This window comes from Apodemus sylvaticus, chromosome 2, assembly GCF_947179515.1.
Source record: "Apodemus sylvaticus chromosome 2, mApoSyl1.1, whole genome shotgun sequence".
In the NCBI taxonomy this organism is placed as follows: domain Eukaryota; kingdom Metazoa; phylum Chordata; class Mammalia; order Rodentia; family Muridae; genus Apodemus; species Apodemus sylvaticus.
Genome location: NC_067473.1, coordinates 73,507,115 through 73,532,166, shown reverse-complemented (window position 1 = coordinate 73,532,166; position 25,052 = coordinate 73,507,115). Strand labels below are relative to the sequence as shown.

General features: G+C 56.0%; 1 protein-coding gene across 1 annotated transcript in view; it reads right to left on the bottom strand.

The window, feature by feature from the left end:
* LOC127677917 (SCO-spondin) overlaps nucleotides 1-25,052 on the bottom strand; it is a 57,928-nt gene that overhangs the window by 8,313 nt on the left and 24,563 nt on the right. The window contains exons 47-89 of the mRNA XM_052172855.1: nucleotides 24,657-24,714; nucleotides 22,788-22,961; nucleotides 22,364-22,507; nucleotides 20,913-21,083; nucleotides 20,664-20,828; nucleotides 19,515-19,694; nucleotides 19,297-19,419; nucleotides 18,968-19,097; nucleotides 18,693-18,818; nucleotides 18,452-18,543; nucleotides 17,381-17,554; nucleotides 17,050-17,214; nucleotides 16,300-16,549; nucleotides 15,281-15,327; nucleotides 14,976-15,146; nucleotides 14,492-14,623; nucleotides 14,137-14,282; nucleotides 13,368-13,462; nucleotides 12,550-12,602; nucleotides 12,189-12,386; nucleotides 11,887-12,057; nucleotides 11,695-11,774; nucleotides 9,972-10,141; nucleotides 9,388-9,434; nucleotides 9,096-9,287; nucleotides 8,804-8,974; nucleotides 8,377-8,577; nucleotides 7,885-7,981; nucleotides 7,601-7,800; nucleotides 7,147-7,313; nucleotides 6,197-6,357; nucleotides 5,832-6,055; nucleotides 5,550-5,591; nucleotides 5,252-5,407; nucleotides 4,509-4,718; nucleotides 4,124-4,291; nucleotides 2,753-2,884; nucleotides 2,412-2,658; nucleotides 2,025-2,177; nucleotides 1,905-1,951; nucleotides 1,246-1,590; nucleotides 795-962; nucleotides 118-248 (exon numbers count right to left, since the gene is read on the bottom strand). Of these exons, the coding sequence (XP_052028815.1) occupies nucleotides 118-248; nucleotides 795-962; nucleotides 1,246-1,590; nucleotides 1,905-1,951; nucleotides 2,025-2,177; nucleotides 2,412-2,658; nucleotides 2,753-2,884; nucleotides 4,124-4,291; nucleotides 4,509-4,718; nucleotides 5,252-5,407; nucleotides 5,550-5,591; nucleotides 5,832-6,055; nucleotides 6,197-6,357; nucleotides 7,147-7,313; nucleotides 7,601-7,800; nucleotides 7,885-7,981; nucleotides 8,377-8,577; nucleotides 8,804-8,974; nucleotides 9,096-9,287; nucleotides 9,388-9,434; nucleotides 9,972-10,141; nucleotides 11,695-11,774; nucleotides 11,887-12,057; nucleotides 12,189-12,386; nucleotides 12,550-12,602; nucleotides 13,368-13,462; nucleotides 14,137-14,282; nucleotides 14,492-14,623; nucleotides 14,976-15,146; nucleotides 15,281-15,327; nucleotides 16,300-16,549; nucleotides 17,050-17,214; nucleotides 17,381-17,554; nucleotides 18,452-18,543; nucleotides 18,693-18,818; nucleotides 18,968-19,097; nucleotides 19,297-19,419; nucleotides 19,515-19,694; nucleotides 20,664-20,828; nucleotides 20,913-21,083; nucleotides 22,364-22,507; nucleotides 22,788-22,961; nucleotides 24,657-24,714 (6,474 nt within the window). The remainder of the gene's footprint in view (nucleotides 1-117; nucleotides 249-794; nucleotides 963-1,245; nucleotides 1,591-1,904; nucleotides 1,952-2,024; nucleotides 2,178-2,411; nucleotides 2,659-2,752; nucleotides 2,885-4,123; nucleotides 4,292-4,508; nucleotides 4,719-5,251; nucleotides 5,408-5,549; nucleotides 5,592-5,831; nucleotides 6,056-6,196; nucleotides 6,358-7,146; nucleotides 7,314-7,600; nucleotides 7,801-7,884; nucleotides 7,982-8,376; nucleotides 8,578-8,803; nucleotides 8,975-9,095; nucleotides 9,288-9,387; nucleotides 9,435-9,971; nucleotides 10,142-11,694; nucleotides 11,775-11,886; nucleotides 12,058-12,188; nucleotides 12,387-12,549; nucleotides 12,603-13,367; nucleotides 13,463-14,136; nucleotides 14,283-14,491; nucleotides 14,624-14,975; nucleotides 15,147-15,280; nucleotides 15,328-16,299; nucleotides 16,550-17,049; nucleotides 17,215-17,380; nucleotides 17,555-18,451; nucleotides 18,544-18,692; nucleotides 18,819-18,967; nucleotides 19,098-19,296; nucleotides 19,420-19,514; nucleotides 19,695-20,663; nucleotides 20,829-20,912; nucleotides 21,084-22,363; nucleotides 22,508-22,787; nucleotides 22,962-24,656; nucleotides 24,715-25,052) is intronic.

The window sequence follows — 25,052 nt, the reverse complement described above, 5'->3', positions numbered from 1 at the left end:
AGCACAGAAGCGATGTGCTCCCTACGGGAGGATATCCTAGAGAGGGGAGCCCAGGGAGGCCGGGTAGGTTGGGCAGAGCACCCCGTCTTGAGTGTCTCGCCATATTCTAGAACTCACCTTGGGGCAGTAGCAGCCCGGCTGGCAAGGTGGCAGGTCCTGGCAGAGCCGATGGCTCAGATGTGTGGCACAGAGCCCAGCACAGGGGGAGCCGCAAGACTGGAACTCAAAGGGAGGTGGGCAGCTGTCCTCTGGAAGGAGAGGGAGGAATGCTGGTGGAGAGACAGCCTAGGGGCACCATCTCCCACAAAACAGAGCGCATGCTCCATGGTCCCAGTGACTCCTTTGAGAGGTCACTTGGTGGTAGACAGTACAAGACTGTCCTTCTGCTGCCTGTCAAGACAATTGTCCCAAACCTTTCCAGTGGCTCCCACTTAGCTCATGTGCTCCAGGAAGGATTAGGATGGTTAGGCCCCAAGATCCAGGAAACTACAAGGAGGAGTGGCTGTGGGAGTCAGAATTGTGGTGGGTAATCTAGGGACTGGCAGATGGGACACAAAGGGACAAGATGGGAACAACTTCGACAGAAGCCAGGGGAGATAACCCGCCTCTAAGGCAGCTACAAGCGGATAAAACACAGCTGTTGAGTGGGAAATCACAGTGAGGAAGGTGGCTAGTGGGCGGGACAGAGCAAGCGTGAGTGCGTCCTCAGGGCAAGGGTCAGTGTGAACCCCGGGCATCTGTGCTGACCCTCCTCCCACTCTGCTTCTTGACCTCTCATTCTTCCTGCGCCTCACCTGAGCAGTTGCCAATGGCGCACGGTCGGAAGTGGCCATCCAGACGGGTGCAAGGGGTGTCCCCTCCAGCCTGGCCAGGTGCTGGCACCTGGTGTCGGTAGCGCTGCTGCACCAGGACCTTACAGGAGCAGCGTGTCCAGCTGCTCCAGTCACTCCACATGCAGTCCTCTAGAGATGCGCAGGGATGTAGGTTGGGGGGTCCCACACCATCCCCTGCAGCCACACCCCTCCCCTCCTTAGCTGGAAAGGGGAAAGAGGAAACCATGGGGTCTGAAAGGCCCTAGTAGGCAGATTCTCTCAAAAGAGGCAAAGAGAGCACATGGCAAAGGGCTCTAAAGGGAAAAAAGGAAGTTGTTGTGGAGTAGATATAGGGACATTTCAGAGAGATGATCTGGCATGGGCAAACATTTATTCCCTGAAATTTTCAAGGAAGAAAAGCAGAACAACTCACCCTGGCAAGGCCCTGGGTAGCAGGCCTGTGTGTCCAGGCCTGAGAATGTGTCATTACATTCAGAGTCCTCTGTGGTCAGTAGACAGGGGCAGGATCCAGAGCGGGAGGACAGACCTGTGCCACAGCTGCGGGAACAGGGTCCCCACGGTCCCCAGGAACAGATCTCTAGCAGCTGCAAGCACAGCTGCTGCCCACAGTGCTGGGTCTGGGTGTCCGGGCCCTGGCAAGATAGGTTCCCATGCTGAGGGGCTGACACTGTGCAGGATCGAGTGCGGACCTGGCTTCCTCCTCCACAGGAGACAGAGCAGGAGGACCAGGAGGACCACAACGTCCAGCCTCCGGGCACTGTAAGAGGGCAAGGAGAGGTTAGAGTGGGGAGGTGTGGGGGTAGTGAAGACTCAGATCCTTGTAACTCAGAGGGTGGCACTGTGAGTTCACACACGTGTGCGCGTACGTGTGTGTGCGGGTGGGTGCGTGCGTGCGTGCGTGCGTGCGTGCGTGTGTGTGTGTGCGTGCGTGCGTGCGTGCGTGCGTGCGTGCGTGCGTGTGTGTGTGTGTGTGTGTGTGTGTGTGTAAGAGAGGATGTAGAAGAGATGAGCTACAAGACATAGGCGAGTAAAGGTGTCTGGAGGGGTTGGGGGACAGGATGAAACCCAAACCTGCACAGTCAATGTCTTTGCAGATCACTCCCTCTGGGGTGCAGGAGCTAGAAAAGAACCTGGATTCAGGGTCTTGCTGTCCAGCAGGACAGTTGGTCACCCTTCCTGGACCGTGCTTACCACTGCTGGCATTCTCCCTGCAGCCAGCTGTCCCCCAGAACACGAAGGTGGGCTTCATGTAGGCACAGAGGTGGGCAGGGGGCCTCAGGGCAAAGCTGGCTCTGTGACTGCTCCTTCTGACACTCCAGGGCCCACGAGCCTGACGTGGAGGACCTGGGCAGGGGCAGGGGCAAAGGCAGGGTTGGGGGATGGCAGACAATGCATGCCCTACATAATCCTTCTAGCTTCAAGGGGTGAGCATGAGGGTGGCTAAGAAAAGGCCTAGGTGACCAGCAAACTGGGCCAGGACACAGGATGGAGCCAAGCCACTGATGAAACCAGGAAGCACCCAGGAATTCTGTCAGAGAGGACATGCCAGGCAGGAGACCCTTGTCACCCAGGCCATACCTAAAGCGACTCTGTTGCCCTTGAGGTCCACAGGAGTGACTGCAGGAACTCCAGGCAGACCAGGGGCTCCAGGCACAGTGGGCAGGAGGTGGGCAGGGCTGAGCAGTGCAGGAGAGTTGCCCAGCCTGACAGGAACAGTTGTTGCAGGCATCCTGATGCTGGCTCCCTGGGGCCCAGCTGCGGCCCTGGGCATCTATGCATTCACAGTGCGCAACTGGCACACAGCCTCCATCCTGCTCCAGAAACCCTGTGGGGAGGCAGTAGATTGATGTTGGTACCTAGACCACACCTGCCTTCCCACGGAGCTTCCCTGAGGTGCCAGAAAGATCTCTAGCACATACCTTCAGAGCAGCGACAGCCCAACTGGCAGGCCTGGTCCTCCTCACACACGCCTCCCTCCTGCAGGTCTGAGCAGCTGTAGGGGCAGTGGTTGGCACAGCTCACCATCTCCATGCCCGCTGGGCAGTCTTCCTCTGTAGGGGATAAACCCAGTGTCAAGAGTGCATGGGTGCCCCAAGACCCCTGTGGTGGTTTGAATAGGAATGGCTTCCACAAGCTCGAGTGTTTGAATGCTCGGTCCATGGACAGCCGCAGTATTAGGGGGCGTGGCCTTGGTGGAATAGGTTTGGTCTTGTTGGAGGAAATGAGTCACTGTGGGAGTAGGCTTTGAGGCTTCCTATGCTCAAGCTCTGTCCAGTGTTGAATCCAGTCCCTGCTGCTGCCCGTGGGTCAAGACGTAGAACTCTCAGCTCCTTTGGCACCAAGTCTGCCTGTAGCTTCCATGTCTCTCACCATGATAATAGATTAAACCTCTAAAATTGTAAGCTAGCCCCAATTAAATGTTTTCTTATATAAGAGTTGTTGTGGTCATGGTGTCTCTTCACAGCAATAAAACCCAAACTAAGATAGCCCCTCTCTCTTTCCTATTAGGATTCTTAAAGGCTCCAAGGCCCATTCCCCCTGTTCCCCCATATTGGTATGAACTGAAACATTAGGAGCTTGGCAGTGCCCTGGAGTTAAGTTATTCTAAGTGCACAGAGAGTTCCTCTCACTTCCAGTGAGTTCTCAGAACCTAGCTGGTCATCCAGTTCGTGCTCATGAAACCAGGCTACATTTGTATGTCTCAGAAGCCAACATTCTCACCTAATGGTTCATGGCCCTGGTCTGAAGTGTGAGGCAGGATGCAGTATGAATGGGGATCTCCTGACAAATGGGTCTTGGAGTAACCAAGCCCCTTAGGGCTGGGAGCATTGAAAGGAAGGGCTAAAAATAAGAGTGGATCAGGGAAGGAGGAAGGAGGAGGACTCAGTTATAGCCTCTGGCTCAGTTTACGCCTGAGAGGAGCACTAATACCCTTGAGATCACACTGCAAGCTCTCAGAACAGCTGGTTAGCTGTTCTGAGTTCTCCAGCAGTTCAGAGGGCAGACAAGGTTGGGAAGATGTCCTAGGGATGAGGCAGGTAGGTGGTAGATCTTTGCACCCCACCCTCAGCCACAAAGGACCCAGATATACATAGGATGTCCCAGCCCAGTACCCAGATCCAGCTATCCCTCCCCTGAACATCTCTGTTTTCCTTAGTAGCCCACAAAATAACAGCCTGCTTCCTTCTCCATCCCATGGGAATAGTGGAAATGAAATTAGAGGTGGGGGTGGAGAGAGCTTTGCCGAATTAAGCTCAGCAGGCAGGAAGTAGCTGTCACCATGGCAGTACCACAGGGCATGGGATTGCAGGACCGGACATGGTGCCTCTCCCCAACACAGGATGCTCCCCCATTCTTGGGTGGTGGGCTCGAGCAGCTTCTGCTCCTTAAAGATCGACCTCCTCCACAGCTGCGGTCACACAAGGACCAGGGGCTCCAGTGGGACCAGCCCCCAGGCACTGGTGAGAAGAGAGAGGTTCCATCAGGGCTTGGCTCCGGCAGAGGACCCCACATAACCCACGAGCCAGGAGGTGACGGTGGCATGATCACGAGGGCTAATGCCAGGCATCAGAGCTTCTCAGGCGGGAGGGGCAGGGGCAGGGGCAGGGGCGGGGGCAGGGGCAGGGGCAGGGAGGAGCCTGAAGCAGGCTACTCTTTGTCCTTAGCTCCCCTCACCTGGACAAGCACGAAGGTTACAGAAGCGACGCTCCTGGTACGCAGTCAGGATGTCAGGGCACCAGTGTCCACCAGGCCCAGGCGGGTGATATGCTCGTAGGCGACGCTGCTGGCCCACCCCACAGCTGCGGGAGCAAGGCTCCCATGGGGCCCAGGGAGTCCAGAAACAGTTCCCTGACCCACAGCCAGGGCCAGGGCACGGGGGCAGCACTGCATGATGAGAAAGATCTGGAGTCAGCAGAACCTGCTGCAGGCTCTCCCTGCCCCAGCTCAGGTTCTCACCTCAGCTCAGCTGCCTCACCTGGGCCAGCCGTGATCTCGTCCCCACCCAGGGCTCCCATTCTGTATCTGATACTGATGGGTTTTGCAACTGGGTCTGTGAGCCTTGTTCTCATAGGGGACAGAAATTCCTGACTCACGGGGCTGCTGAGGGATTGGGAACAACCCCACAGACACTACACTACACACATCACACACACATATGCACACACACATACACACACACACACACACACACACACACACACACATGGACGGGCGGACGGGTGGACGGACAGACAGACAGATGAAGGAGCCTGCTAGACTTGGCAGAGCTCAGAGCAGCTGCTATGGCTAGTAACAAGAAGCCTAGAGAGTCACTGATCTGAGATTAGATTAGACTGTTAGATTGTTCTAGGGGATGTTGAGCTCAGGGGTGACTTTAGAGCAGCTGTCTGAAGGCTGTGGTTAGACCTCAGTCTTACCTGTACACGAGGGAAGATTGCAGGGACGCTCCTGGGAGGAGTCCCCAACGGTACAGTTAGCCAAACAGAGGCGTGTGCGGCTGCGCCGTGCTGGGTGAGCAGGGTCTGTGCAACTGTGGGAGCAGGGAGACCACGGAGACCACAGGCCCCAGCCACCTGTGGGAAGGAGGGTAGAGGAAAGGGTGAATATCCTTCCAAGTAGTCAGCCAAGGCTCTCCAACCCTTCAGCAAACAGGATGGGGAGGGAGGAGGCCCAAAGACAGACCGTCCTGGAGAAGTGCAGGGAGACTCAGGCTACCTGCAAGGCCTGTCACCGGCTCCACTGTGGACCCTGCAGTCCCTGTGGAAAAGGAAACGTTGCTCAGAAGTGTTTCAGGGCCTGCAATGTACCCTCCCAGCAGCACACATCCACTGTGGAGCATCTGCTAAGATCTCCGGAAGTGCTGGTTGGAGACCCAAACAAAAGTCTAGAGCTCTTGGGTAAAAGGAAGGAATCTCCAGAGATACCAGCAGGATAAAGACAGGCCGAGCCGTACCTGGCCAGGCAGGTGTTTGCCTAGCTCCTTCCTGTCTCCCTTACCAGGGCATTCCGGGCTGAGGCAGTATTCCAGGTCCTGAAGGGGCCCATCGCAGCCCAGTCCACCAGGCACAAGTGTGGGAAGCACACATTGGCGGGCCCGGGTGCGGGTACCCAGCCTACCACAGGAGTGGGAACAAGGGCTCCACATGCCCCAGGGACCAAAGTTGCCATGGACTCTGGAGCATTCCTCCATAGAGCAAGACAGCTTCCCATGAACACAGGAGCTGGGGGACAGGACAAAGTGTCCAAGGAGGCCCAGTCAGGCTAGAGGACAGAGCTCAGGGTTCCCTATCCTCCCCCTCTGATCCCTCCTTTAGCCCCTCCCCCACTTTCTGGTCCAGTCCCCACCTTGCTGGCTCCCTTACCAGTTTCCACAGACTGTCTGAAGCATCTGGCCTGGGAGCAGCTCATCTCCAGGCCCAAGGGGCTGACCCTCATCTCCCAGAAGGGTTGGATAGGATCTGAGGGCAGTGCTAGCCAACCCCAGCTCCTGCTGCAGCGAGACTGTCAACACACAGGGGCACTCCTGGGTGGGGGGACAGAAGGAGACAGTAACATCTCCCAGGAGGCTTCCTCCTGGGTGTCTGTGCGCAGCTTCTGATGAGACTTGGGGAAAAGAGGGAACGGAAGCAAGAGGGAGGACCTCGGCTCAGGAGACATCTCCCAGTACACATAGAGCTGCAGGCCAGGAAGCTGGAGACAGCCTAAGAGTCCGCCTATAGAACAGGGCACAGGCAGGCACTGGCAGAGGCTCCAAGGCTCTAAGATTCCTGCCAGTAATCAGAGGGCTCTGGAGGTCTCAGTGTGAGACCAACACTGGTGTTCGATGTCCTCCTGACCTTAGAGCAGCCCTCCATCAGGCTCAAAGTCATAATCTCTCAGTCAAGGAAATGGGGCCAGAAAACATCAGGACACGGCTGGCAGAGGCCACCAGGATTTGTGTGGAATCCCAGAGCTGTTGGATTCAACAGAGCAGAGGGAGCGCCTGCCTGCCTTCTGTCCCCACAGCTGGAGACAGAGATCCGGGGCCAGGAAGGGTGAAGGTGTGGGTCCCCCCCACACCCCACAATGGCAGGGCAGGGAAGAGAGGGTAATGGAGACCCACACCCACGACACAGAGGACGGGGCTGCTGGTCCACGTGCCTTGCACAGTTATGGGAGTCCAGCAGGAAAGGCCTCTCAGGTTTGAGTGCTACTCACAGCCCCATGACAAAGGGGACTGTCTAAGAGGCCACAGACACCTTGGGGGTAGGGAGCCACCAGATGCCGGGGACAGTGGGCACAGCCTCAGGCTCCTGGCCAGCTGAGTTCTCACCTGGACACAGGCCAAGTGATGCTGAAAGGTGCCCTCTGGGCAGCGACACCCCTCCTCACAGCTCTCAGAGAAGCAGGCCACCTGTCCGGTGACATGAGCACAGGAGAAGGGGCACCCCTCGCCGGGCTGGCATTCCCGGTACAGTCGGCCCACTGGGCAGCCTATCTCTGAGACAACACTGGAGTCAGTGCCCGGTCTGACTCCGGTCTCACTACCTACCTCTGTGCCCACCGGTGCTATAGCCTGGAAGTCATAGTCTCCACCCTCTTGGCTGTGTCCCTTCCCCAAAGGCCCCCCCACAATCTGGCTGTCTCCTCCTTTACTTGCTCATAGCTAACAAGGGAAAAGAATAATGGTGGGCAGAAAGGATTCTACAGGCACTCAGAGTCAGGCTCAAGGGACCTGATGGGACTCAAGGGTAAAGGGTCACTGGGCAGGGGATGGCTGGGCTCACCTCTGCAGACATGGACGTGACAGGTTCGGCTCTGCTGAGCCAGTCCAGGGCAGGGGGGTCGGGCACACTGCCTGGACCGTAGCTGCTCCCCTCCCCCACAGGAAACACTGCATTTCTCCCAGGGCCCCCAGGAGCTCCACATCCCAGGACCAGGGCAGCTGGGCACCTCATGGCATTGCAGGACACCTGCCACACAGGTGCTGGGCACAAGGAAAGGGGTTTCAGCAGCAGGGCCTGGTCCCCGTCCCCGAAGGCACCGTCGTCCAGGACCACGGCCCACTTACCAGTTGTCACAGGGCCCGGTCACTACCTCTCCAGGTTCTAGACTCTCCCAGGAGCTGAGTGTGGACCCTACTGACCGGCTCCGGTTCTCAGGGACCCCTGAAGGCCACAGGAGGAAGGGCGAACACTTGATGTCACCACAGCCTTGCCTTGCCCCTCACCCAACACTCCTGCATTCTAGAACCCCTTCCAACACTGCCCATGTCCTGAAGGAAGAAGATGCAAACTCTCTAACTTGGACCAGCCCGGGGTATGGGAGATGCAGGGCTTCCAGTTCCCAGCCCATAGCCTGAGCCTGGGCTGCATGGGTAGAGATGTAGAACCAGGCAGAGAGATACTGAGCCCAATGGGCTGCTGGCAGAGGTGTGCCAGGGGTAAGGGGTGCCAAGGGTGAGGGGTGCCAGGGGTGAGGGGTGCCAGGGCTGAGGGGTGCCAGGGCTGAGGGGTGCCAGGGGTGAGGGGTGCCAGGGGTGATGGAAGGGGGCATCACTGACCCATGGCTCTAGGCTGGAAGTGGCAGTGGCAGTCAACTGGGAACACACAGAGCCCATCCTGGGAGAGCTGGCCTGGGGGACACCCACAGCCAGGCTGGCAGCCCGCAGAGCCCGGCTGGCATGTGCTGCCAAGGGACAGATCCTGGCAGGAACGGGGACATGGCTGCCCACAGGGTAAGCGATCCTGGCCCCCTCCACAGTCTAGGAAGAAGGTGAAAGAGTTAGTGTTAAGGAGCTATCCCAAGAGGTGAAAGCCTGGTATGCCTACTCGGGCCTGCCCTGACACCTCACCCAGAACCGCGGGCAAGTACCTTGAGGTTGCCCTTTGAGCAGGTCTATGTTCTACAGAGGAACATAGGCAGAGGCAGAGGCGGCGTGTCCCCAGACCTACAAAGGACCCTCCCTTACCCCACCCCAAAGCCTTCACCTGTACACAGGGTGGAGCTGTTCTGACAAGGGCGACTCTGCTGATGGCCCCCAAGACAAGGCACGCCTCCGTCAGAGGTGGGGGGACGGCTGCACACCCGGCTCCGATAGGACTGCCCCAGGCATGCGTCACAGGGAGACCATGGCCCCCAAGGGCTCCAGCCTCCATCCACTGTACCAAGGAGAAAGAATCATCTGTCTTGGAAGAGCCAGGGGGCCTTCGGTCACCAGGGTGAGAACATACATTTGGGGCCTTCTGGGACAGGGTCACAGGCCTCGTGGGAACGTCACACCTGGGCATGCAGTGGGGTTAGGGCAGGCCTCCGTTTGATGCTGCACTCCTGTCTCCCCTGCATCCTCAGGGCATGGGGCACCCCCATGCTGGGGAGCAGGGCAGACACAGGCCCTGGAGCGGGTCCTCGTTTGGCCCCTGCAGGGCTGGGAGCACGCTGTCCACTCCGACCACGGACACCAGTCTCCAGACACTGTGAATGGTGGGGTAGGCGTTGGATATAGTCCATCGAAGCGAAAGATTGCTCTCCATACACTCCTACGCCCCTCCCCACCCTGCAAGCTAGCACGTACCTTGGCAGGGCAGGTCCGTGCAGTTAAGCCTCCCCTCCATGCAGGTGCTGGGCAAGGGCAGAGCCAGAGGGAAAGATGACAGTTTAGAATGGCCCAGGCCACCACAAACTCATCTGGCTTCTGCTTGCTTCCTTCCTTCCTTCCTTCCTTCCTTCCTTCCTTCCTTCCCATCTTTGCACCTTCAAGGTGTAGTCTACTCTCTTCCTCGTCGTCTCTCACGCTTCAGAAGCCTGCCTTCCTGTCCCATCAGCTGGCCTTTCGGGATAGGACAATAGATGTGCTGTATTTGGTAATGGCCGTAGGTAACTTGCCGGTAAGTGAAGGCAGGCAGCAGAAATAAACACCCTGTCTGTTGCTTGTTCTCTCCTCGGGAGCAAATACTCAGCCCTCAGCAGACACATGGAGCTGGCTGCCTCAGTTTCCCCTCCTATTAGATGTGTGTCATGGGGCCTCTACATCTTCTCCAGGGGAGGGGGTATCTAGTGTGCCACTGTCTAAGTCCCCAGGGCTTAGATACCCAGACACTAGGCAAGCTACTGTCAGCATGCTGCCTCCTGTCCCGGGAATACAGCATGGCCTCTCACCAGTGGTTACAGCCATCGGGCCTCATCAGCTGAGTGCCCGGACGGTGGCGCTTCCCGGTCAGCAGGTCCAGGCAGCTACAGTGACTGGGCTGCACGCAGATGGCCCCATCGGCACTCAGTACCTGGCCCAGGGGACAGTAGCAGCCTGGCTGGCAGTGCCACACACAGTGCTGGAGGGGTGGGCAGAGAGCAAGCAGGGGTTTAGTCGGCAGGAAACAGCCTGTGGTGGGGGGTTAGGAAGAATCCCAGACCAAGTTGGAAGGATGATGGGTAGGTGTGATGGCTAATCTTGATTGCTAGCTTGATTTAGAATCACCATGGAAACAAAACCACACCCTAAATGTGAGTAGTAGCATTCCTGTGAGGGGGGGGGGGGGTCCTGGACTGAGTCAGAGAGGTGCAGCCTCATTCCTCTGCTTCCTGATTATGGATGTGAGGTGACCAATGCCCCTCAGTGCCTCTACACCTCCCAATGGGCTCCCCCGTCTAACAATGTACCTGAAAAAGCCCTTCCTTTCCAAACTTACTTTTGTCAAATATCTTGTCCCTGTGTAAGGAGCACTGTGAGAATGAAGGGTGCCCAGACAGGGAGAAAAGCATGATTTCACCACTACTTTCTCTTTTAAGAACTGACAAAGGGACCGGGCAGTGGTGGCACACGCCTGTAATCCCAGCACTCTGGGAGGCAGAGGCAGGTGGATTTCTGAGTTCGAGGCCAGGCCTGGTCTACAGAGTGAGTTCCAGGACAGCCAGGGCTATACAGAGAAACCCTGTCTCAAAAAAATAAAAAAATAAAATAAATAAATAAATAAAAAATCCAAAAAAAAAAAAAAACTGACTGAAGTGAACCAGCAAGCCTCTGAGTCCCCTGCCACTGTGAAGGGGAGAGTGGGGGGCAGGTCAACAGATTAACCCCTCAGCTCCCAAGGAAAGTATCTGAAAGCTGGGGCCCTGCAAATATGAAACCCCAGTTCCCAGGCTTGCAGACTCAGTGTGAGGCCTGCACCAACTGCCTGGGAACTGAGGCCTACCCAGACCTCCCAGGCACTCAGGGAGCAGGATGGCTGGGAACACGACTGTTCACAAAGACCTGCAGTGACGCAGTGACCGCAGTGACTGTGCCATTCTAGGTGACCTCTCTTGCACCCCTTCTTCCTGACCACCAGTGTGTGTGTGTGTGTGTGTGTGTGTGTGTGTGTATCAGGCCCCAAAGCTCCATCTTCACCCTCTGAGCTCTTCTGTCCAATCTTTAATCCATGTCTGTCGTCCTCCTCCCAGAATGTGGGATCACAGATTCACAGACCTTGTCTGTGTTTGCCTCCATCTGTGTCTACAGTGTCTGCGTGGGTGTGCAGAGGCACACAAACACACACACACACACACACACACACACACTTTGTACACCAGCATGTTTATGGCACTTCAGATGATAGAGTGAGATGATTTCCCCTCCCACATGTTTACGCTGTGTCTGCGATGGCATTTTTATTTTAACTTAGAAACATTGACTGCACTGAAGCCAAGGGCTGCTGGATTAGGCGGGCTCCCTCGTCAGCAGGACTGAGCAACCAACCCTACACTGTTGTAAACTAAAATCCAGAGCCTCAACCATCCTCACCAGGGTTCCTGCCCCATTTCTCTCTGCAAGAGACCATGAGCCCAAGGCCATATTCTTGTTTCCTACAAGATATTTCTCTGGATCAGGTGGGGGAACCAGACTCACCACCAGGTCATCGCAGGAGCGGGGACAAGGAGGGCCACAGGGGCTGTACTCTGCCCCTTCAATGGCACTGCAGTTGGTCACTAGGGAGACAGAATGGACTGAGAGTTGGTTAGAGACTTTGGTTTGCCTCCCAAGACTGCTTCCCAGTTTCTCACTCCTTGCTCCTGGGACCACCCCACCTTCAGCAGGTACCTGGGCAGGGTTGAGCCTGGCAGGCCTCCCCCTGAGCCTGAGGACCCTCACAGAAATCCCCCAAGCCCTGGGGTGGTGGCTGGTCACAGGCTCGGGTCCGGCTCCGCAGGCCTCCTCCACAGCTCCGACTACAGCCAGACCAGGGGCTCCAAGGACTCCAGGCCCCTGCTTCTGAGGGAGCAGCAGAGGAAGGACCGTGAGAAGGTCTGAGGTTGCTAGAGGTTGCTGTACAAGGATAAGGCGCCCCAGAGATGGCCCCACCCAGGGCCTCAGGGCAAGCATCAGCTTAAAGGGAGGCTTACGATCACATCCTGGCAGGAGGCACGACTCTTCCTCAGCCTCAGGGCCCGGGCAGACGGTTGCAGGGGCAGCCACTGTGGTGAGGGTGAAGGGTGCCCTCGTGGGGGGCCTGGCACAGAAGCGGTGCCGGTGGCGTCGGGCAGGGCTACAAGAGGCTGAACACACACTCCATGGAGTCCAGGCTGACCATGCAGGCTGGCCTTGGGGTAGACAGAGGACAGAGAGGAGAGAAGAGGATGACTCCATGCGGGGAGGCACCATGACACCTCTGCCTCGGCTCTCCTGAGGCTTGTCTCCCACCCCACCCCAGAGCCCTGGCTGCCAGGGGTGGGAGGCGAGGGCAGAGTGAGAAGCTTTCCTCACCTTCCTCACAAGGCCAGGAGCTGCAGTTGGTGATGAGCCCGGAGACACAGGAGCTAGGAGGAAACACAGAGGCTTGGGTGCACCCCAGGGCTACTTGGTGCCCACAGAGTCGATGCTCAGACTCTGGCGCCTGGAACTTGCAAATGTGACCTTTATTTGGAGATAAGGTCCTTCCAGAGGTAAGCAAGTTAGTAAGGTTGTTGGAGGGGGTGTGGCCAATCCAGTGTGCCCCGCGTTCTTGTAAGGAGAGGGTATCTGGACACTGATGACCTCCACAGGGGAAAGATGATGGGGAGAGGGGAAGACAGCTATCTGCAGGCCGGAAGATGCCAGATTGGTTCCAAAAAGGAGAGTAAGAACAAATGCTCCTCAGCTCTCATGTGTGCATGTGTATGTGCTTGTGCGCATGTATGCGCATGTGCATGGTGTGCATGTGTGTATGCATGCATTTATGTGCATGTGTGTCTATATGGGCATGTATATAGGTATTGTATCTTTTGTTACAACAGTCACAGAAACTAACACAAGTAGGGAGAAGGAAGACAGGTGATTTTTCTTTCATGACTGGAGATTTAATTGACGGTCCTACACGCGCCAGGCAAGCCCTCTCCCAGAGTGTGTTTCCAGCCCCTGAGAGAGGACAGACAAGAATGGCGGCTGGAGGGCTGCAGGTAGGTTCAGAGGGCAGGGCCGGCGGGGTGTGGCTAGGGGAAGGATGGGCATCTCTTATGCCAACTGGAGCCAGTATCCCCTGCTTCCGGGGAGAGGCAGATGGGTATACCAGGACTACTGCAGACCTGGGGGTGGGAGCGTCTTACCAATTCTCACACGGAAGAGTCACAGCACTGCCTGGGGAATAAAGGCGCCCCCTGTGGGCGCAGGGGCAGTCCTGGGCAGGCACACACACACTGTTCTGGAATAGAAAGCCCTTTGTCATCGTGACTCCAGCCTGCTCCAGTCAAAGCCAGAACTCATTTTCCTAGTCCATCTCAAGTGCCACCCAGATGCCTTCCATAGAGTTCTACACAGGTCCCTCTGTCAGTGGGCAAAGGCAGATCCTCAGCTGAGGGTCACATAGGCACTCGGGCCTCTCCCTCAGGAAGAAAAGGACCCCCTTCCGTTGCAAGGCATGAGGCTGAACTGTTATACGAAATCCACTGCGTGAGATATGTGCTTCTCATATGAACCATGTGACTGAAACAACAGCAAAACACCCTCCAACAACCCGGGCAACCATTTTTTTTTAGGGAATGTAGCTGGGTCTCGGGCCAGCGCCAGTAGGCAACCCTGAGCAGGCCTGACTTATCCTGATTATCCCGTCTAAAACTGAGCACTCAGTAGGTGCTTAGCACATAGATAAGACAGCACACATTTGAGGAGCAAAATATACAAAATACTTCCTTGATCCACCACCACTTTCATAAACAAGAGACTAGCTATCCGGGGTGTTTTTAACTCAGCAGGCTCTTTGTCTCCAGTCCCACACCTTTAGTACCCTTGCCCAGGCCCCTGCTATCTCTTCCCTGCTAAACCAGGGTCCGAAGCTATGAGGCAGTCCCAGTTGTGGCCAGGCAGTGGGATACTTACTAGCAGGAGCATTCCAGAGAGGCAGTAGCAGCCAGGGTGGCAGGTCTGGTTAGCTTCTCTAGGGATGCTGAGATGGGCACAGGAGGCTGGACCCTGGGCACAGTCCAGCCATTGCTGGTCCTCGGGACACACACCTGGCACTGGACCTGTAAACACATGTGACAAAAGGGCAGCACAGAGCCTGTTCCCTCAGTTCCCTTCTAGGATCCTGGCCTGGGAGAGGCACCAGTTGTGGGCATTGCTGAGGTTGCCATAGGTCATACTGTTTTAAGAAACAGGGCTGCAGTGGGCAGGGTGTTGAAGTGTCCTAGCTCGGTGGGAATGAGAACTAGAGTCTCCCCAAGGCATCCCTCACCTACACAGGGCTGCAGGCTGCAGGTAGAGAACTCGATAGGGCTGTGCAGGCCACTGCCTTGAGTGCGGTTTCGATAGCCACCACCACAGGGCACTGAGCATGGACTCCAGGAACCCCATGCTGCACCAGGACCTACGGGTAACACTCAGGTCACTAAAGGTCCCACCTTCTATACCCAGCACACCTCCTTCCCAAACCCAGATATCCAAAGACACACCTTCCTTCTCATCTTGCATAACTTCTCCTGCAGGATCACCTCCACCCTAGGAGACCTGGTGACTTCAGAGAGGAAGTGGGCTGGCCTCTAGGGAGGGTCTTTCTTAGGGAATGGGCTAGCAAGGCCTCTGGGGACCCACCTCTTAGGACCCTTGGGGAAGTCCCTTATATAACTCATGGGGTCCTGCGGGGCATTCTTGGTTTCTCTCTGGAAGGAACCCTAGATAGATTCTTCGAGCAAGTCTCGGGCCCTGGTTCCCACTCTCACCTTGGCATGGCCTCAAACTGCAGAATTCAGCGTCTAGGTTGGGACCTTGGCACTCGGCACCCCCAAAGGCAGCTGGCGGTGCAGTGCCTGCTCTGAAGCGCCGTCGGATGCCCACGTTACAGCTTTGGCTGCAAGGGCTCCATGGAGTCCAGGGGCTCCAGCCACAGGCCACTGCCAGGGTGAAGGGGCAGATGTCTGAGACCAGGGCAAGCTGTCCTGGACCCTGACTTTCCTGGGACAGTACATCTCTGAAGGGTCTAACATCTCCCATAGTCTCAGCGCTGACCACCACATGAAGGGAGTACCTGGACAGCGCTCTGAGGTGCACACCATTTCTCCAGAGATGCAGGTGCTGCCAAGAGACGGCTGAGTGAGCTCTAACGCAGTCCACCCAGCCCTTGTCCTTGAAGCACTGGGTGCCTGCCCCAAGGACCAGGAAGCTGGGCCACCGAATATATAACATTAAGTAAATGCTGTGACTTGGACTCTCAGACCTCCCTCCCCAAATCCTGTGGGCTCTGTGATGCGGGGTGTGTGTGTGTGTGTGTGCATGTGTGTGTGTGCGTGCGTGCGTGTGTGTGTGTGTGTGTGTGTGTGTGTGTGTGTGTGTGTGTGTGTTAAAGCGCCCTCTGCTGGCAAAACATGGTGTCAGTTTTGAGTACTTCAAAGAGCAGAGATCCAAGGGATCTATGTAGAGAATTACATTCAAGAAAGAGAAAACCCCTTCCAAAGGGGCTCATGAGCCCCCCAGTTGGGTAGCTACTGACAATTGATGGATTCTGGTGGAAGGACAGTCCATTGTCTTTAAGGACATGGTCCCCAGTGGGAGGACCATTCTCCAGCAGATGGTTCCTTACCGAGTAGCTAGAAAACACCCTTAACTCAGAAGGTGGGTTGGAAGTGAGGATTTCCCACATTAAGGGAAATGAGGATGAATAGGATCAAAGTAATTATATGCACTGAGAGTTTGTCAAGGTATGACATTGTATTTTAGAAAGGAAGCCCCTCTTTAGTTTGTAGTTCCATCCCACACAGCCCTCCAGCCTATCGCCTGTTGGAAACCCGGTCTTCCCTCAGTCAGATTGGAGGAAAACTTCCTGTAGACACCTGTGTTGTAGCCAGGCAGTGTCTCAGTCACTGTGGTCTTCTCAGGAACCATGTCTGGTGTGTGGTCAGGATAGTCAGCCCTCTGCCCTCCACCCCCAACACGCACCAACTGAGAGAGTATGTAAAGAGTCCATTTCAGCCTGACTGAGGAGCGCAGCCCTCCCTCCGCACCACCTCTCCTGCCCTGTCCCCAGCCCATCCTCCACTGGTAACCTACCAGTTGTTGCAGTCTAGGTGAGCCACTGCTCCTGGTGCATAGAGCTGCCCGTGCAGCTGGCAGGGGCACTGGCTGAGGGGCAGACAGCTAGCATTATGCAGGAAGAGGCCAGGGGGACAGCTGCAGCTAGGAGCACAGGAGCCAGTGCACTCCACCCCAGGGTCCTGCGCCAGGCACAGCTGAGGGCACGGACCCCCTTCCTCGTGACACTGCTCTGCTGAACGGAAGACCATGTTCCCTGGGCACTGGGCTAGAAGACAGAGAGTGTCTGAGCCAGGAGAGATGCTGGCAGAGGGAAAGCCTGGAGGCAGTGATTGACAGGGCACAGGTGAGGAAGTCCCTCCCCACCAGTCCTGGAAATTCCCTCCCCTTGTCCCAGAGCTTGACTCCACTGGATATGAATGCTCTTGAGAACAGGAGGACACCAGTGTCTGGGCCAGGAGGAATGCACAAAGGATCAGGGAGCAAAGAACACAGACTTCGTGGGCTGATGCTGCTCCCCCGACCCCGAGTTTTGCCTGTGAGTGGCCTCTGCCTCCGAGGTCACATACCCTTGTCAGGGACAAGTGAAGTGTCTGGCGGAGTGTCTGGTCCCCAGCAAGTGGGAGGAGGAGAGAACTCAGAGACACTGGTATCCCCAAAGGCTCCCTAGCCTCTCTGTGGCATGTTCTGAAGTCAGAGGTCAGAGAAGCGAAAGGTCAAGACCCAGGTGGGCATGGCCACCTGGAGAGCGCGGAAGAAATGTGGCACCTGTGCACCGATGCATGTTGCAGTCTCTGGTCTGAGTGTGGGGTCCGAGGCACACGGAGTTCCCAGGAGCAGAACTGGCACAGCTGCGCCCACGAGTCTGGATGCCGCCATTGCAGGAGGCTGAGCAGGTAGACCAGGAAGCCCACAAAGCCCAGGTGCTCGGCACTGTCAGGAAGAATGGAGGCCGCATGGGCTGGGAGCAGGGATTTCAAATAACCGCAAAGGACGCCACCAGGTTGGCTGTTTGCCCTCCTCCCTGGAGGCTGGACTAGGTCAAGGGGTCCATTCTTTTTTTTCTTTTCCCAGCCACACCAGGAAGGCAGGGCTGTACCTGGGCACACAGCAGGGCTGCAGGGTTCTTCTTGGGTGGCCTCTCCAGGACAGAATGTATCCCTGGAGCTGGGGCACAGCCGGGAACGCTGCCGCCAGCCAGGGTCTCCCCCAGGGACAAGGCAGCTCTGGGAGCAGGAGGACCAGGATGTCCAGGGTGTCCAACCCGGCATCTCTGAACGGAAAGGCAGTTATAGGCCTGTTGTGTAGGGAAGGCTGGCCAGAGGGTCGGGGGTCTGGGTCAGGTCCGAAAACCAAGAGGCTATGAAGGGCTGGGATCACTCCTATGGCTCTGCTATTAGAACCTATTCTGTAGCTCCACGTTTCACCCTTCCCCGGGGCACAGCTTTCCGGGGATCCTGCCCGAGCTCGTGCCCGTGTTTCCCCATCAGCCAACAGCCCACAATGCATTCCCCATCCTCGGTTGCTCAGCCTGACTCTTCTAGATTTCTCTATATGAGAAATGTCAAAGTTTCCTGTGACGTGTGACCACCCGTCTGGGATCACCAGTCACTCTCCACTGATTCCAGGACCCCACTACTGAGCCTCCTGCCCTCATTCCTTGTCACCCACCACTCATTGTGCCTCACAGACCAGCAGCAAGTAGTCTGAACTGCAGGGATCTTCCTTGGTCCCCACATAGCCTGAGGCAGAGGGGGCAAACTGGCACCTTTGTCTTGCCTCTGAGAGTCCTATCTGCCCTGGGCACCTGAAGCACACAGCAGCCTTATTCTTCCAGCCTCTGCAGACACCTGTCCCCGCATCCTGCCTGCCCAGGTATCCAGGAAGTCTGCACAAGAGCCTGTCTGTCCCACCCCAAAGCCCGCTAACCTATCACGGTTCCAGGATCACAGCTCGGATGGGTGGGCACGACTCTTACTTCCTCTTTCTGGCTCTGCCTCACCTTCCACAGGACCCACTGCAGTTCCGTTGGCAAGGGAGGTCAGGCAGGAAAGGAGATATGGAGACACCAGCCTCCTGCAGCACAGCTTTGCTCACTAGCTAGCCGTCCAAGGCACCAGCCAGGTCAAGGACTTGGGAAGAGGAAGACAGTGCCCCTGTTTTACAGTACCTGTGCCACAGTCTGTGTAGCAGGCCTGCAGTTCCTGCCTGTCCCCTTCACACGGGGAACCTCCAAATGCCGCGGGAGGGTTGGTGGGCGACCTGAAGAGAGGCTTGCCTGGGCATCCGTCTCCTCCGTCCCCACCCAGCACTCCTGCCCTCCTTATCCTCTTCCCATCTTACTGCCCGCTGCTGGGGCAGCCCGCTCTGATCCTCTCCCCATCGCTTCCACTCTTGCCCCAGAGTCACACCTGAACCTGGCCCTCACTCCGAAGCCGCAGGAGCGATCACAAGCAGTCCAGGAGGACCAGGCAGACCAGCCGCAGGCCTGGGAGCAGACCCCTGGCTCACACAGCAGTATCCCGTTCTCACATATGCTGCAGAGAACAGAGGAGAGGGGATTGGCAGCACCAGGAGCCTCTCTCCACACAGCACCATCTCTTGATCCAGAGCCCTCCCCTGGCCCAGTCCCTCCCCCACCCCAGTACTCGTGCACCAGCACCACCCCTAAGTGTAGCACACTCACCATTGGCTGCAGTTGTCCAGCAGGAAGGGCAGCCTGGGCTGCATCAGCTTCTGGCCCACCAGGCAGGGGCATTCAGAGAGAGGTAGGCAGTGACCGTCCTGGAGGAAGAGCCCAGGAGGGCAGCGGCATCCTGGATGCAAGCGAAGGCCACTTAGGGGCAGGGCTGAGCTTGGGAGGGCAGGGCTGAGCTTGGGAGGGCAGGGCTGAGCTTGGGAGGGCAGGGCTGAGCTTGGGGGGCAGGGCTGAGCTTGGGGGGCAGGGCTGAGCTTGGGGGGCAGGGCTGAGCTTGGGAGGGCACCTCTGACTTCCTCTTCCAGGCTCCGCCTCACCTTCCATACAGTGCCCACTGCAGCTTCTGTTGGCCTCAGGGTCCAGGCAGGAGGGTGGACATGGGGGCACGAGTCCCTTCTGGCACAGCTCAGCATTCACATGCACGTGGCCTGGCTCACAGTCTGAGGGGAGATCACGTAGGGTGGGCACCCGAAGATCCTGAGACAAAGTCCGGGACTCTGCTATCAGAGGCCCCTCTCAGCTAACTTCCCTTTACCTGTGTCACCTGGGCACAGCTGCAAGTTGCAGGGTGCCATCTCATGGGAAGGCCCAGGGCACGGGGCACCACCATTCTTGGGTGGAGGGTCCACGCAGCTCCTCTGACGACTCTGGTGGCCACCTCCGCAGGAGACACTGCAGGGCTCCCAGGGACCCCACACTGCCCATGCCCCAGTCACTGTAGAGGAAGAAGAGAGTCCACGAGAAAGACTCCAAGGAGACAGACTGTGTGGAGAGGGGAGGGCCAAGCCAGGGGGCCTCTCCCAGCCCCTTGGAGGCCGCTGGCCTGGCAGCCAAGGGCAGTACCCTAGTAATTCTAAAGTCCTTGTATTGTGGAAAACTGCGCGTGGGTGAGAAAACCAGTGAAAGCCACATGCTAACTCCAAGGATAGTGTTCCAGCCCCGGGAAGGTTACAGTGGCCAAACCCTGAGGTGTCGCACATCAGGCAGCAGTGACACAGAGAAGCCACCAAAGCCAGGGGCGGGGAACCTAATATAGGAGCTATGGAGAGCCTGGTGTGTGTGTGTGTGTGAGAGAGAGAGAGAGAGAGAGAGAGAGAGAGAGAGAGAGAGAGAGCTATGGAGAGCCTGATGTGTGTGTGTGTGTGTGTGTGTGAGAGAGAGAGAGAGAGAGAGCTATGGAGAGCCTGGTGTGTGTGTGTGTGTGTGTGTGTGCGTGCACATGCACGTGGCACAAATGTGTACCCTCTCAGCAGCACAAAGAGCAAGCTGGGAGCCACTGTGGTCAAGTGACTGAACAAAAAGGTCTACAAGGCCTTCAGCTATGGAGCCAGGGACAGGGAGTGGTAGCTGTCACTTAAAATGCCCTCCTTCCTCTTCACACATGGAAACATGAATGGATGGAGGTAGGAAAGACTGTGTAGGAATACCAGTTTGCAGCTTGAGAACCCTGAGTGAAGAGATTCCCTCGGCTGCCTAGGCAGGCAAGGAAGGGTGGGTGGGCCAGAGGAGTGAGTATCCTGACAACCCTTTGAAAGCTGGGATCACATGGATATCTTTGTGCTAGAGTCCTAAAATCCTGGACACAGGAGAGCAGGGCACTTGTCTCAACAAGTCTCTGATATGAACCAACCAGTCTCCCACAGCAAGCAGCTGACCCCTATTTCCTTCTGGAGTGCTGGGTTACCTGGGCAGGCTTGCACAAAGCAGGACTGGCTACGGAACTGGCCCAGCAGACAGCTGCCTCCAGGCAGGGGAGGTCTCAGCAGCTCTCGGTGCTGGAAGACGAGGCCCAGGCCACAGCTGCGACTGCAATCACTCCAGCCAGACCAAGGTGCCAGCACACAGTCTACTGCAGGGGACAGCACACCAGGGCTTAGCAGGGGGCTCCAGCAGGGTCAGGACCCTCGGGACTGTGCCTCAGGCCAGCGCGTACCACAGCTGTCTTCATCAGAGCCATCCTGGCAGTTCACCTGAAGGTCACAGCGCTGCTCGAGGGGTAGACACTCCCCACTGCCACATCTCAGCTGACCTGGGGAGCAGAGGGCCCTCGAGGCTGGCAACCCAGGGAGGGCAGTAGTAGGCACAGTGAAGGGCTCAGTACTTGCTGCCAATTAGTAATTTGAGAAAAGAGAAGGGAGCCACATCAGTGATTTCTGACTGGATGAGAAACTGAGTCCCTTGAACTTGAGGCCAAGATCAGGACAGCTTGCTGAGCAGAGGCTCTGGCCTTTCTACTCCTCCCAGTGCTTCTGGCATCGTCCACCCAGAATGAGCCCACATAAGGTCTTTGTTCTACAGAGGTCCACAGTCTCTCTACTTGTAAGTATCCAGACAGAAGTCAGTGCATGCAGAATTTCCCCCTGGTTATCCTCTCTCCAAATGGGTTCTCCCCGGGGTGCCGGTTACTATAATTGGTTAACACTTTTTCTTTGGATTGGAAAAGCAAGCTTTGATGAAAATGATCTACCTTGGATGGATGGATGGATGGATGGATGGACGGACGGACGGACGGACGGACGGACGGATGGATGGATGAATAGAGATGGATGTGCATAGATGGATGAATATGTGGGTACATGGATAGATGGATGCACAGAGAACTGAGTGTATAAATGGGATAGCTAAGTAGATTTTAAGTAAATAGGTGGGTAGGCAGGTGCAAGAGTAAATAAATGATATATAGACAGACAAACAATAGATAATAAGATAGGTAGCAAACGGGTATGTGGGGAAATGGGTAGATAGATTAATGAATATGCATTTGGAGAGAGGGATGTGCAGATTGAATAGATGATCAGATATATGGATGTGTGGATGAAAAGTTGGGTGTGTGTATGGATGGGTAGATTTAATAGTATAAGGGTGGGGCTAGAGATGGCTCAGTGGTTAGAGCACTGCTTGCTCTTCCAGAGGACCCAGGTTTGACTCCCAGCACCCACATGATGGCTTACAACCATTTTAATTCCAGTTCCAAGGGATCCAATGTCCTTATCTGGTCTCCATGAGCACACATATGTAGTATACTCTCATGCACGCACGCACGCACACACGCACATACACACACACAAATTAAAACAATAAAAATATTTTTAAAAAGAGACAGTGGATGGCAGACACATAAAGGGATGGATGGAGCAATGGATAAGTGGGAAGACTGATGGACAGTGGAGCATCCTCGGCAGCCAAATAGGTTTAACAAAACAGGCTGGGACCCAATGCCTAGCCTGTTCTCTTCATCATCTTCAAAGACTCTGATGCTCCTAGTTGTTTTTACAATTTCTCTCCATTCCCTGCTGCTCCGGCCCCTCCCACTTCCTTCCCATATGGCTACCCAGGCCTGAAACCCTCTGCCATCCCGTGTGTGATGTAGTCCCTCCAGCTCACCACAGTGCTGCTCATCGGAGCCATCAAGACAGTCCTCCCTCCCGTCACACAGCTGCTCCTGCTCCACACAGCCCAACACAGCACAGGGCACCTGCCCAGGGCCACATTGCACACGTGGGAAGGGCCTGGGGCTGATGCTTTGGCCTGCAGACAGGACACCACCACAGATTGCCAGTTGACTTGGGAGTCTTACCCTTCTTCCTTGGTCAGTTCCTAGAAGTCCTCAACTTCTCTCCTCTTAGAGTCTAGGAAACATTACTTTCTGCCTTTCTTAGGGTAATGAAAAAGGAGTGAGTTGAAAGACCCACTCTAGTAAAAAGTGACGTGGACCTTGATGTGACCTTGATCTAAGTGATGAACTTCTATGGCTTCTGCTCCTTACAGAAAAGCTGGGTTCACACAGGTTTCTCAGGCAGAGTCTTACCAACAGGAGTTCCTGGTGTGGCTGAGTGTGGGGGCTGCACCATCACAGCCGCCATTCCTGGCTGTAGGCTCTTGGCACCGGGAGGGAAAGTGGAGGTGGTGGGCAGTGTCTGCATGGACTGCCCTGAAACAGGCAGAGGACCCTCAGAAGCACGGATGAGACCTGCTGTCTCCCCTGAGGATGGAGGAAGAGTGAGATGTCACTGCCTCGGCTCCGGGGCCTATGAGAGGTGGTGAGACAGACCCTGAAGAAGGCACCCCTAATTCCCACGTAGTGCAGGATAATCACAGCTATCACAGATAAAAAAAAGAAAGGGTTTCAATCACCTAAGAAGCATGTGAAAAGGGTTAAGGGGGGAGAAGAAGAAAAAGGAGGAGGAGGAAGAGGAGGAGGAGAAGGAGGAAGAGGAGGAGAAGGAGGAGGAGAAGGAGGAAGAGGAGGAGGAGGAGAAGGAGGAGGAGAAGGAGGAAGAGGAGGAGGAGGAGGAGGAGAAGGAGGAAGAGGAGGAGGAGGAGAAGGAGGAGAAGGAGGAAGAGGAGGAGAAGGAGGAGGAGAAGGAGGAAGAGGAGGAGGAGGAGAAGGAGGAGGAGAAGGAGGAAGAGGAGGAGAAGGAGGAGGAGAAGGAGGAAGAGGAGGAGGAGGAGAAGGAGGAGGAGAAGGAGGAAGAGGAGGAGGAGGAGGAAGAGGAGGAGGAGGAGGAGAAGGAGAAGGAGAAGGAGAAGGAGAAGGAGAAGAAGAAGAAGAAGAAGAAGAAGAAGAAGAAGAAGAAGAAGAAGAAGAAGAAGAAGAAGAAGAAGAAGAAGAAGAAGACGACAGACATGATCTAATGCTGTACTCTAGCTGCATGAAGACACAGCAACTTCCCAGTATGAGCTCACTGTAAAATAAGGCATTAAGAAGTGAGAATGAACCAGGGCCATGTAAACGCAACAGCAGAAGGAGCAAACGTGACTGAGACTCGGGATGGGGGGGGGGGTGAGGGCATTGCTACTGATGTGAAGACAGGAACTTGATTTGAGCTGCCTGACAGCTGTAGTGAAAAGGAGAGCCAGACACGCATTTTCTGCCAAAATTTTCATCTTCAAAAACAGCCTTTTTTGGAACCAGACTTAGAATGAGACTAGGATTCATCCCATAGGCCCACATGTTGTAGATGTGATTTTTTTTAAAACCAAAGACACAAAGACATAGTGCAGCCAGACTGTTAAACAACTTCTATGAGAATCCACAGAGAGGAGCCTCCTATTCTCATAGGCACAGGGTTGGGATGGTTTGTCCAGTATTTCCCAGGGTAGTCCGTACAGCTTGCTCCGTTGGTGATCCACGCCCATCCACCCGCATTGAGGCAGCTCGCTTGGGGACCATGGTGCAGGTGGCTGATCAGACACACGAGGGAGCTAGTATGTGCTGGGCAGGGAGTCCCATTTACTGCTGAGAAGTATCCTAAAATGTGCACCCTCCCTACTCTCATGCCCACTTAGGGCATTTGTTCCCATCAAACACTTTAGGAAAACACCTGACATCATGGTTAGGTGAGCAGAAAGACAGAGATGGGGCCACGTGGTATTTCAACTTTCTCATGGAGACTGGTCCAGGATGGGGGCTGGGAGCTGCAGCCCTAGAGACAATTGCATGGCCCTACAAACCGTCTTTGTCCCCTCAGATCTCACGTCCTGGGTCTGGTAGGCTGAGCAGGGAAGGACCTGGCCATGTTCCTGATGAGTGGTGTCTCTTGACCCTACAGATCTCTGGTCTTGGGAGGATTAGGAGGATGGGGTCTCAGCCTCTGGAACGCCACTGCTTTTGCTCTACAAGGGCAAGTGATGACAAGGACGGAGACATGGGGAGGGGTGTGGAGTCTGCACACACCTGCACTAGGCAAGGATGACTCCTGCTTGGGCTGCTGGTGCTCCACATCCGGCAGACCCTGCAGAGGGAGAGAGCTTAGCCAGGCCATAGCTTCCTCCTTCCTACCCCTGTTTCCAGAAGCCCAGAGCTGAGAACAGAGGCGATCCTCCTACAAGACAAATAGGCTGAATATCCCAAGGTCCTGGCCCACAGAACTCATGACTGAGCTAACCTCCCTGCCAGGTAGATGAGCCCGGGCATCCTCAGACTCTGGCCTATGATACCCTCACTGGCCCACCTGTGCAACCACTTCATGTCCTTCCCTCAAAGTCCGGGGCTTTCCCAATGCCCTGAGCAGGTTCTTTGTCAGTGGAAAGTGCCCTGTTCCCCTTTGTGCCATAGATATCCCCATCCTTC